Source organism: Malaclemys terrapin, chromosome 11 (assembly GCF_027887155.1).
Source record: "Malaclemys terrapin pileata isolate rMalTer1 chromosome 11, rMalTer1.hap1, whole genome shotgun sequence".
NCBI lineage: Eukaryota > Metazoa > Chordata > Testudines > Emydidae > Malaclemys > Malaclemys terrapin.
The window spans coordinates 5686848-5701835 of NC_071515.1; the positions used below are offsets into that span (position 1 = coordinate 5686848).

The 14988-nt window shown below is 42.6% G+C and overlaps 1 protein-coding gene across 2 annotated transcripts in view; it reads left to right on the forward strand.

Moving 5' to 3' along the window:
• Positions 1–994: 994 nt before the first annotated feature.
• The window catches only part of ASB18 (ankyrin repeat and SOCS box containing 18), a 45155-nt gene continuing 31161 nt past the window's right edge, over positions 995–14988 (forward strand). The window contains exons 1-2 of one of the 2 annotated variants that reach the window (XM_054044287.1): positions 995–1189; positions 12523–12667. In XM_054044287.1, the coding sequence (XP_053900262.1) occupies positions 995–1189; positions 12523–12667 (340 nt within the window). Of the gene's footprint in view, positions 1190–12361; positions 12668–14988 lie in introns of those variants that run through there. The other variant, XM_054044286.1, reaches the window with a different exon arrangement.

The following is a 14988-nucleotide window of genomic DNA, read 5'->3' on the forward strand; positions in this document are numbered from 1 at the left end:
GAGTCAGCACCAATGCAGCTGCACTGATTGCTGGCCGATCTGTGGCCATTTCCAAATGTGCAATTCCATAGGCCTCTTCAGTCATTGGGCTAAAGCAGCGTCTGTGACTAGGGGTGGAGGAAGATTCCTGACGGCATCTCCCAGCATCCAGCCCAGCTAGTCAGTCCATGTTCTGCCTAGATTTTAGCCTGGGAACACAATTGAGCCACAAGGACTACAAAATCATTAACCAGCTCACCTCACTAATGAAAACACTTCTCCATCCACCCAAGCATTTTTTGATTCTGCCTAATACACAGTATACAGGATTCTTCCTTAAATCCATCCTACAGTTCAAATGCTCCAATGTGTGATGCATTGTTTAATCGGCAGACCTCTTTTTTGAGCATGGCCTTATCTTATTTGTCTCTCTTGCTTCGGATGATTATTGTCTTTTCAGCAGACAAAGGGAAAACTAGAAATTAAAACAACGTTCTGTCAAAATTAGACCATTCTGGTCAGACCGGCCCCCTGCTGAACTAGAATTGATCTCTCAAGTGAGAGAAATATCAAAAGGCTTCTCTCCTGCTAAGCAGAGGTTTCGAAACTCTAATCTCAGCAAACTATTTTTTAAGCATTATACAGAGGGTTTATTGTGTTTTGGGTGAGGGTTTTTCGTTTTCCTCATTCTGTGTGACAGTTCTGAATGCAACAGCTTTTCCTCTGGAAGTCCTCTGGGAGGGCCTGTCTCAATTTCTCCCCGCTACACTTATGGTATAAACACCAAGTTAACAAAAAAAAAAAATCACCTCCACCTTTTGAAAGACAGTTTATTGTGTATGGTTCTTTTCAGTGGCTCCCTTACATCTGGCTCCTTCTCCCGTTGTAATTCCCAACTGGTGTAATATGAGCAGAGCTGTCTTTTTATAGCACACGCTTCTCATTTACAACTGGCCGCCTTTGTACGCTGTATTAAAAATAATAAAACGTGCTTCCCAAGTGCAAAGAATTGAAAATGTCCAGCTTTGACTGTATTCCTGATCACCCAGCCAGCTCCGATTTGGTGAGGAGATTAAAGGCTGCCCTGGACGTCGGGGATGAGAACACAGTGATGGATTTGATCTGCACTGAAGTGCAACATGTGAATGCCACCATCGAACTCTCTAATGATGACTGGATGAAGGAGCCACAAGCTCACCTGCACCCTTTAGTGCTAGTAGGTAACTGTGATATTTTTTAAATGGCAAAAATAGAGACTTAAAATGTCATTATCATTTTCATTGTGTGAAGAACTAGCATTCCTTAATGGGAAGACATTGACAGATGAAATTTTGTTTACCTGAACATTAGATATAGTCTAACAGGGCACTGGTTTTCCATGCTATGAGCTGGCACTTTAGACTAGCTCCAAGCTTGATCATCATCATACTAGTTTCACCTCTTTCCAGTATTCCACCCTATGCTCAGTGTTTGCCAAGGTTTAAACAATTGAATACATTATTCTAGCAGACAGGCCACCGTAAGTGCAGCAATCAGGTCAGGATCAAAGATCAATTTGCTCTCCACACTGAAGAGTGTTTCTCAACCCTACCTTGCATTAGAACAATTTCCAGGCAGATAACACTCATAAATTTAACTCTGTTGGAGTCTGCCTCTCTTTGTAAATTAGAGTTTGGACAAAAACCTAACGGAGCTAAGTACGCCATCCACTCCCTAACAGGAATAATCACATGAATCTTTTGCAATCCCAGCACTCAGGCCTCTAAGTTCCAGGTTACTGAGTTTTGCTGGCTTCTCTGTCTATCTGGTATGCCCAAGGGTCACTGTCGCCTCCTAAACGTTCACCTGTGGCTGTGTGTGGCTCTGCTGTGGCCTGCCTCAGTTTCCCCCATGACAAGGTAACAATTAGTTAACAGCCCTGTCGAGGAGAAGCCAGACTCTCTAACTAACTTCAGCATAGCTCCATTTAATAAATCATTCTGAAAGGACCACTTGCACAATGGTTTAAAGGCCCTTAGCACAGAGCCCAGGCAAAACGTTAAAAGTCCCCAGAACAACAGTTTCTGAATCTCTTCAGAAAATTCTTCAGGGAGCTAGGCCAGGATGAGTTTTCCTTGCTAGCTCAGCAGCTTCTTGAGCAGTTAGTCTCAGCTTCCTCTAGCAGCAGCTCCTGCTACTGTAAGCCCCAGGCTTCTCTGCTGTCTGGATAGCTCTGTAGTCTCTCTCTGAGATGGTCAGAGTCTCTCCTAGGCCTCCCCAGCTGGACATCTTTGCAGTCCCTTCTATTGGTTCAGCCTCTGTCCCAGGCTTTCCTGCCTGATGCTGTCATAACATCTCCACCTTAGCTTGCAGCTTCTTTTTTATAGCCAGCTAATTAATACTCACATCCCAACTCAGCTGTGGTGGGCCACCTAATTAGCCCAGACCAATTGTTTCCAGGCCTCTGGCCTTAGAGGAGCAAGCCACCCTATGACATGGTGCTGACCCCAACATTCCCAGTCTCCTCTGTTACACTGAACAATTCATTACATCACTGCTTTTACAGTTACTTTTTCACACCCTTAGGGGGCAGTGTTGCACCAAAACAACCGCCACACAACTATTTTGCCTTCCGTTTCAGCTGTTTTGAGTTCGATATTAACACTTAAACCCTTTAAAGAAAATCTTGATACCAGAATGCAAACAGTACTTCATTTCTTAAAATTAAAGCAACCAGAAGTTATCGTTGCATCGTGTTTATGAAGACAACGTGCAGACAAAAGTGTTATGCCTCTGTATCAACATAGGAGCCTCTCTTCCATGGAAAGAGTAAGAAAAACAGAATGCGCACACTTCTGAGCATCACAGCCTCTTTGTCCAGCCAGGAAACAGAACAAAGTGGGATAGCTCAGTGCGGGGGGACATAGCTCAGTGGTTTGAGCATTGGCCTCCTAAACCCAGGGTTGTGAGTTCAATCCTTGAGGGGCCCATTTAGGGATCTGGGGCAAAAATCTGTCTGGGGATTGGTCCTGCTATGAGCAGGGGGGTGGACTAGATGACCTCTTGAGGTCCCTTCCAACCCTGATATTCTATGAAAGTACAATATGGAGCTAGCTCCAGCAGTGACCTATACCCATTTCTCAGAGGAAGGCAGAGACTTGGACTCAGGACGTAGTGCATGGGAAGGAGATTTCACTGGCGCTCAGGCTGGCTTCCACGCATTCAGGACTTTTGGCCATGCTGGAGGCACCATGGCCACAGTCTCTGCAACTCTAATAGTCATGCGGAATAAGAGAGAGGAAAAGGATGAGTCTTGTGCAAGTAAGCCAACTGTGCATGTCCTGTCATTGTCTAATCCACGCGGGGGGTACGTTATTTTCCTGGTTCTTCTGTTTTTAAACTGTTTTATATCATTTTTTTTTCCAAATACAAGAGAGAACTTAGCCTAGAGAACAATCAGACTTTCTAATTTCCCCTTTTAGGTAAGTTGGTTTCCCATGCAGTGCAGCATTCAGAGAAAGAGCCATGAAGCAAGCACAGAGAGAGCAGCTGGGGAGAAGAAGCAGTGCTATCAGAGGTCTGGGAGGACTGCTGATTAGGCCCAGTCCCCACGCCTGGGGGGATCAGTGTGGAGAATCCGCTGCTTAAATGCCCTGTATTGAATTAGCCTTTGGAGCCTGGAGTCTGTGGGGTCAGAGTGCAGAGGTTGTGGGCAATGAAGACTAGTCAAGATGGGCCAGTGGTTGAGGCACTGGCCTGGTATCAAGAGATGGGGTGCAAGTGTGAACTTGGGCAAGTCCCACAGGGCCTGATTTTCAGAGGTGCCACCAGGGCCGGCTTCAGGGTTTTTGCCGCCCCAAGCGGCGCAAAAAAAAAAAAAAGCCGCGATTGCAATCTGCGCAGTCTTTGGCTCCGAGCGGGAGTGAGGGACCGTCCACCAAATAGTTGGACCTGCCGCCCCTCTCCGGAGTGGCCGCCTGTTTGGCAAGCTGGTGCCTAGAGCCGGCCCTGGGTGCCACACACCCACAACTCCTATTGACCTCAAGAGGAGATATGGGTGCTTAGAAGTCTGAGTACCTCTGGGCCTTTGCAAAATAGGAATAGAAGTAACGCCCCGTTTCACGGGGTGTTGCAAGGATAAAGTCACTAACAATCGTGAGGCACATAGCAATAGGACATATAAAAGCTGCTAGAGAGACAGAGGGAGCAAACTGGGAGTTGCTAACATAGAAGAATTCAAGCCCCTGCTCCCCTCATATTTAAAGTCAACTGTGTTTAAAGGTGACGTTTCAGCTCTGCCCTCACAGTCATGCTGCATCTTTGAACAAGGCGGTAAAACCTTGAAAATTCACATTAATGACTGGAAGCCTCATTGCGAGTTACCAGATGTTGTGGATTAGCCATGAAGGGAACACACCGTTTAGGAGAGCAAGGATAATGCATCCTAGCATACTTTGGCATTGATTTTGACAAATGGAGCTTACTTTAAATTATTTACGATACTTCCTGGTGTACAAGTAAGTATCTTCCAGCACAATTTATGAAAGTAATGAAGTCTTGGTAACATGAGACATCACTACTGTACTTAGCTATCACTGAGAAGTGGGGAGAGACCATTGTATATGTGAGAGCACTATGGAGCGTACTAATCAGCAAACCTACTGTAACTGGATGGAATTTCACAAGCCATATGACATGAGGCCAGTTTGCCAAAGCTTCACACACCATTATTCACCTTACCATTTCATAGCTGCCTGCCACAGGAAAAAAATAATAGGCAAAGTTCTCTTTGCTAACATCAACTTCATGGGAAATTTGATTTGATGTGGATTCAGATGAAATTTGTACACAGGTATTGAGGAAGTGGTCTTTCTTTGGCCAGTGAAAAACTAATTCCATATCTGAATGTCTTTATTTCTAATTAAACAAAGAGCTATAATTTTTCTACCTGCACCAAACCAAATTTAAAAGACAGCAGAGGACACCAGTACACTATTATTGGAGCTGAACAGGAATTTTCTGTTAAAATTTGTTATGTATATGTATGATATACGTGATACGAGTCAAAACAAAACATTGTGACCTTATCTAAATGCTTGGGTAATTTCTCTTCAAAAATGTTGATAAAATCAATATGTTCCCACAAAACAGGGCAACTTAGTCAAATCCGCATTTTCCAATAGAAAGTTGTTGCATTGGAATAATTTTGACCAGCTCTGTGTATTTAACCACACTGAGCAGAGGTCTTCATTGAGCGGTCTGCAATGACAGATCTCTTTCCTGAATTAATACAGTTACTTCTGAACGTTATAAGGTGTACAAGTCATTTCAATTTTTCCCTCCAATGTGCATTACTTTGCCTTTATAAACATTGAACTTAATTTGTCATCATGTTGCCCATTCACTTAGCTTTGCTTGGTCTCTCAGGCAAGTCTCACAGTCCTCTCTGCTCTTCCCTGACCTACATAATTGTGTGTCTGATCCAGAGTCTAACCAAGGGTGTTGGTTCTCCCCTGCCTTGCACTTTGTGCCTTCATTTACATATCTAAGTGTGCACAAAATGCTCCCAAATCACAAGATACGAGACAGCAGAGAATCAGTCTCAAGAACAATAAGTTTATGCTTGAGCTGGACAAATAATTTATCATTAATAATTTATTGGACAAACTTTGCCTTTTTCTCTATTGCAGTTGTCTCAAATTTATTTATGATTCAACATCATTTCCTAATAATGTGGGTGGTAAGTTCTTAGCCTATAGCGTGTGTGCAATCAATTGCAAGAACCCGATATGTAAATATGAGCTGGTTTAATTGGATATTTAAGTCACATGAGTAATTTCCACAGGTAAATAAGCAGTACAATAATTATAAACATATCAACGCTACTGCAATAAAGCAAACTGTCTCTGGGAATGAGAAAAGGGCCTTAGGGAAAAAGGTACCATGCTTTGTAACAAGATAAATGCATCCTCCCTCTTTGTTTGTTCACAGCCTAAGAATGCAGCCCTGAAAAAGAATGGGTCCCTTCTTTCTTCCACAGGATTATCAATTTGGAACAGAATGGTTTGAGAGAGAAAAAACAAAGTGAGGAAGCAGACCCTAGAAAATTCATCCTTACCTGGAGAACACACTTAAGACTTGGTTAGAGCAGACATGATTCTCTGAAAGAGCAAGGAAAAGGGAAGCCTAGGTCAACCTGATTTTAGCAAAGCATGATGGGAAGAGAAGTCTAGGATCCTATAAAAGGCAGGCTTTTCTACCTCACCTTTAGTGTTGATAACAATAGTACTAATAAAAGTACTGTTCTGATAAGAATGCTAGAAGGTAAGCTCTGAAGAGATTCTTCTACTTTAAAAATTTTAACTGTATGTTAATAATTAAATTAATAGATATATCCTATCTCCTAGAACTAGAAGGGACCTTGAAAGATCATTGAGTCCAGCCTCCTGCCCTCACTAGGCAGAATCAAGTACTGATTTTGCCCCAGATCCCTAAGTGGCCCTCTCAAAGATTGAGCTCACAACCCTGGGTTTAGCAGGCCAATGCTCCAACCACTGAGCTATCCCTCCCCCTCGATGCTCATCTTTATGACTGCATGGTTTACATGATGAATATTTTCCAATATTTGCTCAATTTCTTGTTTCCACAAAAACTCCTGTCAGCACTAGCACTTACTAGTACTTTCATGGACTACAAATATCAGAACTAAGATCACGGTCAAAGAGTATCTTACCTCTTTTAAGAATCTGAATGAGAGTTGACTTGCATATCTCCTGTGGGGGAAGGGATTGTTTGTTTGTTTTTCTGTATTTACACAACTGTGAATGAAATACTCATGTCTCAATTACAATTAGTTATTTACTTTTAAATCTGTTAATACACGATCATTAGAGAGGACACTATTAATTAGTGTTGACACCTCTTGTGACTATTGTTTCTCATGCTTACTTGGAATTTTTCTTAAAATATGTAAGAATCTTAAATTTCATTTAAAAAAATATTTAGTTCTCTTGGTTGTGGAGCAAGGCTTCAAAACTTAACCAGAATACACCCTAAAGGTTTAAAAGTCATCTGGATTCTAAAAACCCCAAAATGTATATGTAAAAATCTCCTGATTTTTAAGCCAATCTTGTGATTTTGAATCCTTGGGGTTGACAGTATTGGAAGTTATGATTTGAAGCCTATATAATGTTATAAACTAACAAAGCTGTTATGTAGCAGCTTAAGGGTAATAAATTAGTAAACATGCTCTCAATTTACTCTTTTTAGTTTTGCATATTGTGCTCTTTCACATGACAATAATGAGTTTTCCTAATAATGTGAAATCAGCTCAGACAATTTGAGTCATTATTAATAGACACACTTGATCTGAAGAAGTAAAATTGCTTAATGTTTTGTTAAATGAGGTGTACTCTACAAACATTCATATTCGGAAAGAAGGGTAAGATACTAAACATATTAAAGATTAATGGTTGTAATGCTATTGCTAATGGAGGGGGCATGCTTGTGAGCTGTACCTTTATGGGCCCTATCCTGCAAATACATCCCTGAGTAATTTACAGATCTGAGTTAGTCCATTAAGTAGAGTTACTCACGTGCATAATTATTGTCCGGATCAGGCCCTAAACCTAAAACCTGTTTATTATTTTGGGTGGGCAGACTAACAAAGTGAAACTATATATCAAGGACTTTCTCTTGAGGATTACAAGGAAGGAAGAATGACAAAAACACTGAAACTAGGAAGATTACTTTGGAACAGATTGTGGTGCCCTTAGTCAGGTAGGGAAGCATTTTACTCCACAACCAGTGCCATTGGTTTCAATAGAATGAGACATAAGTAACTTATAATTTCAGTTGGGCGACTTTTTTTTAAAACAAAAAAGGCATTTTGGAGGGCCCAAAACCATTTGCCAAATTCAGGTTGAATTCAAAGAATAGTTTCAGTTGGAAAAAAAAATCAGAAGAGTCAAAATGTTTCTTTTTCACTTTTTTGTTTTGAAACATTTTGGTTTTGATTTTTGCTTTGAAATGGCATTTGGATTTCAAATTTGACCAACTTAAAAAAAAAAAACCATATGCACACCAAAAAAGATGAAAAATACCCAAAACAGGCAACTCAAAATGAAAACTTTGACAAATGTTTTGGTCCATTCAAAACAAAATTTTTCAATTTGACAAAAAAAATACATTTCAGTTTGAATCAAATCAGATTTTTGGGGAGGTTGTTTTTTTTTTCTCAATTTAGCCCACAAAGTGCCCGAAATAAAGTGCATTATTTGCTTAGCTCTGCTCATCACCATCAACTAATCAGAAACTGACCCTCTGTCAACAGCAGTTCCTACTCTGCATATGAATAGACAGGAGAAAAGACCATCCAAAACATAATATATAAAGGCAAGCAAAAGAACGTAGCTTTGTCCAAGGTCATAGAGTGATATTTCACCATCACTGATGTAATTTCTGACCAAGTCATAACAAAAATTAATTTCCCCATGCAAATAGAGCAAGAGATCTGTTTCAGTCTAGATTACTTATTTTATGTTAAGAAAAACAACACAAAGAACAAATATCAAGTCTCCATGAGTGAGAGATCACTATCATTAACATTCTGCATGCTGACCTGAAACGCAAGATAGTAGTTGTGTCACATGTTCCCAGGTTGCAGGCAGGAAGAGAATTTTGTACTTTTAATGATGAAGTACACAGAATGTCTACATCTCCTTCAAGTTACATAGAGAATATATTTGTGGTCTATTGGGGAGGCAGTGCGGCCTAGTGTCTTGGTTACTGAATTAGGACTTGAGTTTAATTCTGAGCCCTGCCACTGGTTTGCTGGGTGACCTGGGGCAAGTCACTTCCTCATTCCGTGCCTTAGTTTCTCCATCTGTACAAAGGGATCATTGATATTGACCTCCTTTGTAAAGCATGTTGAGATCGGCACATGGCAAACAGTATAAAAAGGCATATTTTAAGGAGCATAGAACAATATCTACTGCAGTTTTGATCAGAATTATTTATGTTCTGAAATGGATTTTAGTTTTAAAAATACAGTAATTTCAGACCATTGAATATCATTCAAAGAAAACAAAAGAAACCCAGTAACACTTGATTCCCAGGGAAGAGTATCCGAAAATGGTGCACGGGCCAAAAGCAAGCAACTCAAAGTGTCCAGAAGTAGGTATATGGGCTAAAATCCTGGCTCTACTGAAGTCAATGGTGCAACTCCCATTGTGATTTCAGTGGGGTGAGGATTTCACCCACAGTGTCTATATGAAGTTCCCTTTCTTGAAAATCTATTGACTATACATCCAAATTCTGCCACAACTATGAAGTTTCTTCATTCTAACAAATTAGGACAACTTTAGATCCAAAGCTGCAGGTTAGTTACAGTCTTTTCTCTCGTGGAGCAATGAGGTTTATATCCTCGGCTTCTTTAGCAATCCAACTGGGGAACCTTCCTTGCTCTTTCCCGTTTATTAGCCAGCAGCATTTCTATGTATCCAAGATTTCACTCAGAAGTGCACAGACTTCAGAAAGTGACCAACAAACCCACAATAATCCACCTGCCAGGAATCAATGCTAATTTTATTACCCCTACATTTAACTAAAAACATGAAAATATGGTTTCATCCTGATCTTCATACCGTAGCTTCTAATGATTTGGAAAACCAGCTTGCCTTAGCTAGCATATGAGTGAAGTAACCGAGACAGAATGGTGTTGGTTACATGCCCCACTTAGGGATACTTAGGGATTATTAAAATCCTCCCAGTCATGGCTAATTTTAGCCTCACACGTTAGTAATGCTGTTATTATTGTAACTGTGTCCCTGCACTGACCGCAACATTTGAGTAATTGGATGGAAATAATGGCTCATAAAAAGGGGGAGGGATGAAACGCGGATCTGAATATTGTAACACACTGCCTCTGGCTGTTTAAGTTTTGGGGATTTTCTCCCCCGTTTTTTCCACTCCTGTGCTACTCACACCCCTCTTTTCCAGACACAATACGTCCCACTTCACATTCTTGTGGCCGAGGATTAGGTTCTCTACTGAACATATCAGCCCTGCTCCCTAACTTGCATGCGGGGGGGGGGGGGGGAGGGTGAGAAGATAATCCCTTCCTACATGTTGATTTCCCAGCTGCACCTGGGGTGGGAAATAAAAGATCAGGAGCCAAACCCAGATTTCCTCTATGGCAACCACCAGGTTAATTGCTGGGAGAAATTATGAGACGATATGAACCAAACACCAATCTGAATCTCAAACCAAGCCCAAACTACTGTACATTCAGGTTCAAAACAGTTCAAGTGATACACTCATTCCTGCCCCTACCTTCCTTACTTACCCCAAAAGTTTACTGCCTTTGCTCAAAGACACCGCTGGGGTGCAGAAGGGTCAGCAAGATCTATTGGGACATCTGCCATATTACAATGGTGCAACATTCAAGTCAACCACGTAATATATGGAGGACGAATAGAGCACATCGCCAGAGACCTCCCCTGCCCGGTGGAATATCAACAAGCGCAAAGGCTTGGATGAGACAAGGAAGAGGCACTGGAGACTAAGGATCAGCTGAAGGTTGGAGAGGCAAGGGTGGAAAAGAGGATAGGAAGAATCTGATTGGATTTGGAGGGAGAAGGAAAATTAAGAAAAACATTAAAAGTTTTGGATGATCTTAGATAAACTTCAGGTGCTGACACACGTGGAGACGTCATTTTATGGTTCAGGAAGAGTCCCTCTCTCAAAGCCAAGAGGAAAAATAAAATATTGAGGAGTTGAAGCCTTACTAGTTAGGATAAATCAATGTTCTATTTTAGTTCTAGTTTTCTAGCAGGTGGGGCTGAGACACAAAAGTTAGGTCTGGATCTGATTTCAAATTCACCCGTCCCTCAAAAGATTGAAAGTGTTCAGATCTGGGAGTTTGGCTGGGGTCTAGCGCAACTTTCAAGATGCTGCACTGTAGAAGAAGTTCAATGTGACTTTTGCAACATGCTTCGTTACAAGGTCCTCTGATTCTTTGCAGTACCGAGGAGGTGGCACAAGAGGCTATAGTGGCGTCTATACTGCAGACATGATAGCACAATGATGAATGCGGAGATACACATGGGTCTGTGGGAAAGAAGGTAAAAGGAAAACAAAGCAATACATTGACAAACTCTAGGAAACAATGGAAAGCTGTCCGATTGTAGAGAACACCCTCTACAGAAACGCCAGAATCACTTCCATCCTCACCTACATATTCTGTCAACTATTCCATCCAACTAGTGACCCTATTTAGTTTGGGAGCTGTAATAGAATTTCAGCACCAGGTCACAACTCCTCCATTTTTTGTACATTGTTTGCTAGCTTCATTAGGTTGCAATTTCTTTAGGTCATTGTGTTTTCTCAAGGAGATTTCTTTGGATATTTACTCTGGGGGGGCAGTTAGGACATGGATCTTAAAGTTTTAGATTATATGAAACCTATTAATTGAGAGGAATGTTCTTGGGCTTAAGCCATCAGACTGGGAGTCATGAGATCCATCGTCAATTCTTGACTCTGCATAGTCATCCTGCGTGAGCTTGAGTATATTAGTTAGGGCTTGATCCTGCTCCCATTGTAAAACTCCCAGTGACTTCAGTGAGAGCAGCTGAACCGACCCGCACATCCTTGCAACCCCATTGAAGTCTATGGGAGTTTTGCCTTTAATTTAAATGGTAACGGGATCAGGTTCTGTCTGTTTGCTATACATAGCACAAGGATATTAATTCTTAGATCAAAAGGTGCTGTGAGTTTTTAATTCATTCATGTTTATAAAGTGCTTTGAGATACTCAGAAGACGCTATTCTGAGCACGGCTTCTGCGGCAGAGTATTATCACTTAATGTGAAACCCAATTGCACCTAATGGCTCTTTTGTGCTCAAAAGCATATGACAGTGGATTGCGCTGGAAATATGGATCATAGTCCTGAAAAAAATCAGTCTCCCAGCTAAACCACTTACAACATGTATTTTTACACAGACTCCAGAAGAATACAAGTCATATAAATTCATTCAGCTAGGGAAAAAGAAGTTAAAGACCTTGGGGTGAGTGGTTTCTTTTATTATGGGGAAATTTTCCTCCCAGATTAAACTGGTCTCTTTCTCCGCCAACCTGCTGTCTGGAATTAAAACAGGAGTTTAATCAAAGAGGTGCTGACACAAAGCTGCACTGTGAACATTTGACCTTAGCTATCACCTTGTGATTACATACATACATATGTATATATATAACTAGGCAGGCTTGCTGTTGCTATATCCAGGAGTCCATATGACCCCTACTGTATCAAGTAACCATTATCATCTGACCCCACTGGAGTTATAAATACAACAACAATAGAACTCTAACTGGATTATAATTGGACAATGGTAACAGGACAATGGAAAACTATAAAAGACCGTCTATCCACACGGCTAGGTCTTGTACTAAAATAAGTTGCAGTGCATTGCAATGGATGAGCTGCCAGGACCCGTTATAGAGAAGCTACAGATCCTTCGGAAAGTGGAATCAGAGTACCCATTAATGGCTCATGCTCCAGCGGAAAAGTACTATACAGCACTGGTCACGGGAGACCTGAGAAACCTCAAGGTCCTGACTGATAAATATTATGAAGACGTCAATCTGATTTTTGAGATCAGTAAAAATGAGCTGGAATGGCAAGTGAAAAGCCTGGCCTCTTTTGGATTGTCAGGTACTCTTGCTTTCAAGGACCAGTTTAAAAAGTAAACAGGCACTTACTAACACTGCTTGAGAGAAAGGTGCGGTGTGTTCATATTAAATGAATTACACTCTGTTTTTAAGTAGCCTGCTAATATGTTACCGAAGAGTCTGCTTTCTTTTGAGATGATTATACCATATGCTCCATGGATGCAGCCTTTGTGCTAAATGTTTGCAGTGCCTCGCTGTTAGCAAGTGCTCTAGACAGGGAAAACGAAGGGCCTGATTCTGCAAATTCTCACTAACAGATCTAGGGTACAAATGTTCAGTGATTTAGGAGCCTAAAGTGCCTAACTTGTTTTTAATGGGTCAGTTTGGCATGTTTGAACATTGTATCCACAGTGCTTACTACCAAGCATAGTCCCATGGGGCCAGTTTGTGCCACTCACGGGCAGCTTTGCATTCGGGGCAGGATGCTAAAGGGGTGCAGAATGACACTGCAGCAGGGGGCGCTCTGGGGATGTCCTGCCCTGGGGAGATGGAAGGTTTCCTGGAGCTCTGCAGTGACAGGGGGAGCGTGCAATGTGCTATATCCCTGCAGCATTTTACACCCAGGCTCTGCCTATTCTTAGCCCCTCGTTAGCACTATGACCCCGTAGGGAAGTAGAGAGGGAGCAGAGCCTGCAATACCCAGAGCACACAATGCCATTCTGCACAGGCTTCCTCCCTCCCACTGCGCACCTACATAATGCCTAGGCTGAACCTAGCCCATCATGGGCAATGGAACGATATACCCAGTGCCAGGGCTGGATAAAAACACTGAACAAAACACCTGAGTGTCAGAAAATGGGGCTTCACTGAAAACAAAATCTCCCGTGGGAAAGGAGAGGGCTTTTCACAGGATTTTCTATTAGAGAAAATTGAATTAAATGTTTTCCTTCAGGTCAGTGTTAATCCCTGTGACCGCCTAAGCTGCCACGGGGCCTGATGGGAGTTGTACTTCTGGATTCCTTATGCTCCCATTCTCCCCTATAAGCCCAGCTCACTGGCTGGACTACGTTTCCCATGATGCACCACTGCCTCTCCATGGCGTTTCAACCTTTCCAAATCAAAGTCTTTCTGAACTCCTTAGTGTGCCACAAGCGTTGTTATTTCAGGTTTTTGTCCCAGTTCAGGGCACAAACAAAATATCCATTTCCCACAGGATGGAAATTCCATTTTCCAATCAGTTTTGCCCAACAGTCAGCACCGCACATGGGGAGATGGCGCCCAGGTCCCACCGCAACCAGGAATAGAACTCAGGTCTCCCAAGTGCCAGGCTGTCCACTAGGCCACACTGCAGAGGCATATGGCTGCTGAGGCAGGGCTTGAAAAAGCAGGGCAGGGCTCCTACCAGTGTAACTGAAACGGCCTCAAATCGACAAAAAAGTCATTCAAGTCAGAATGGGGCTAAGTTGCTTTAACGAGGTTTATTTTTAATTGCTCTTATTACACTGTACATATTAAAATATGCAGAAACCGAGAGTTTGACTTTTAGGCTGAGCCAGAGGTGAAAGTAAGCCGGTACGGCGTACCGGCAAGAGCCAGTACGCCGTGCCGAACTGGACCGGCTTCCGCGGCGCTGATTTAAAGGGCCCAGAGCTCCTCGGCGGCTGGAGCCCTGGGCCCTTTAATTCGCCCCTGAGCCCCGGGGCTCCCAGCTGTCTCTGCAGCTGGGAGCTCCAGGGTGATTTAAAGGCCCTGGGGCTCCCAGCCACAGCCGGAGCCCCAGGGCCTTTAAATCTTAAAGGCCCGCCTCTTCTGGTTGAGGCCACGCCTCTTCCAGTTGAGGCCACACCCCTGCTCAGGACTCCGGCATACCGGTAACTCCTTTAAGTTACTTTCACCCCTGGGCTGAGCCCTCGCCCCCTATGAACAAACACACGACTTGTATGAATGTGGGCCTCCCCCTAGAGTCGTAACTGCTCAGTTGTAGGTCACAGGCCCTGTACTTGCCCCTTTAGCTCAAGTGGCTTCTGAAGCAGACAAATCTCACTTCCATCTCTGCTGTTGCCATGAAGTGCTAAGTGTCCTGGCTTGGGGAGTGGGGTCAGAAATATGATTTGAACGATCCCAGAGGCTCAAGGGGAGACATTTGTCTAGGCAGTTCTTTAAACGCTTCCTTGGATACTAGGGATGTGTCACTGTGTCTATACTGAAAGGAATCGGTAACATTTCATAGCGCTTATCCAGCACCTCCTTTGGTTCAAGGGATGGGAAAAGCTGGGACAAATGCAGTCCCACAATAGGCAGTCAACACAATCGCAAAATCTTCCCATCCTAAACTTTGGTCTGAAACAATAGCCTCCATCCTTC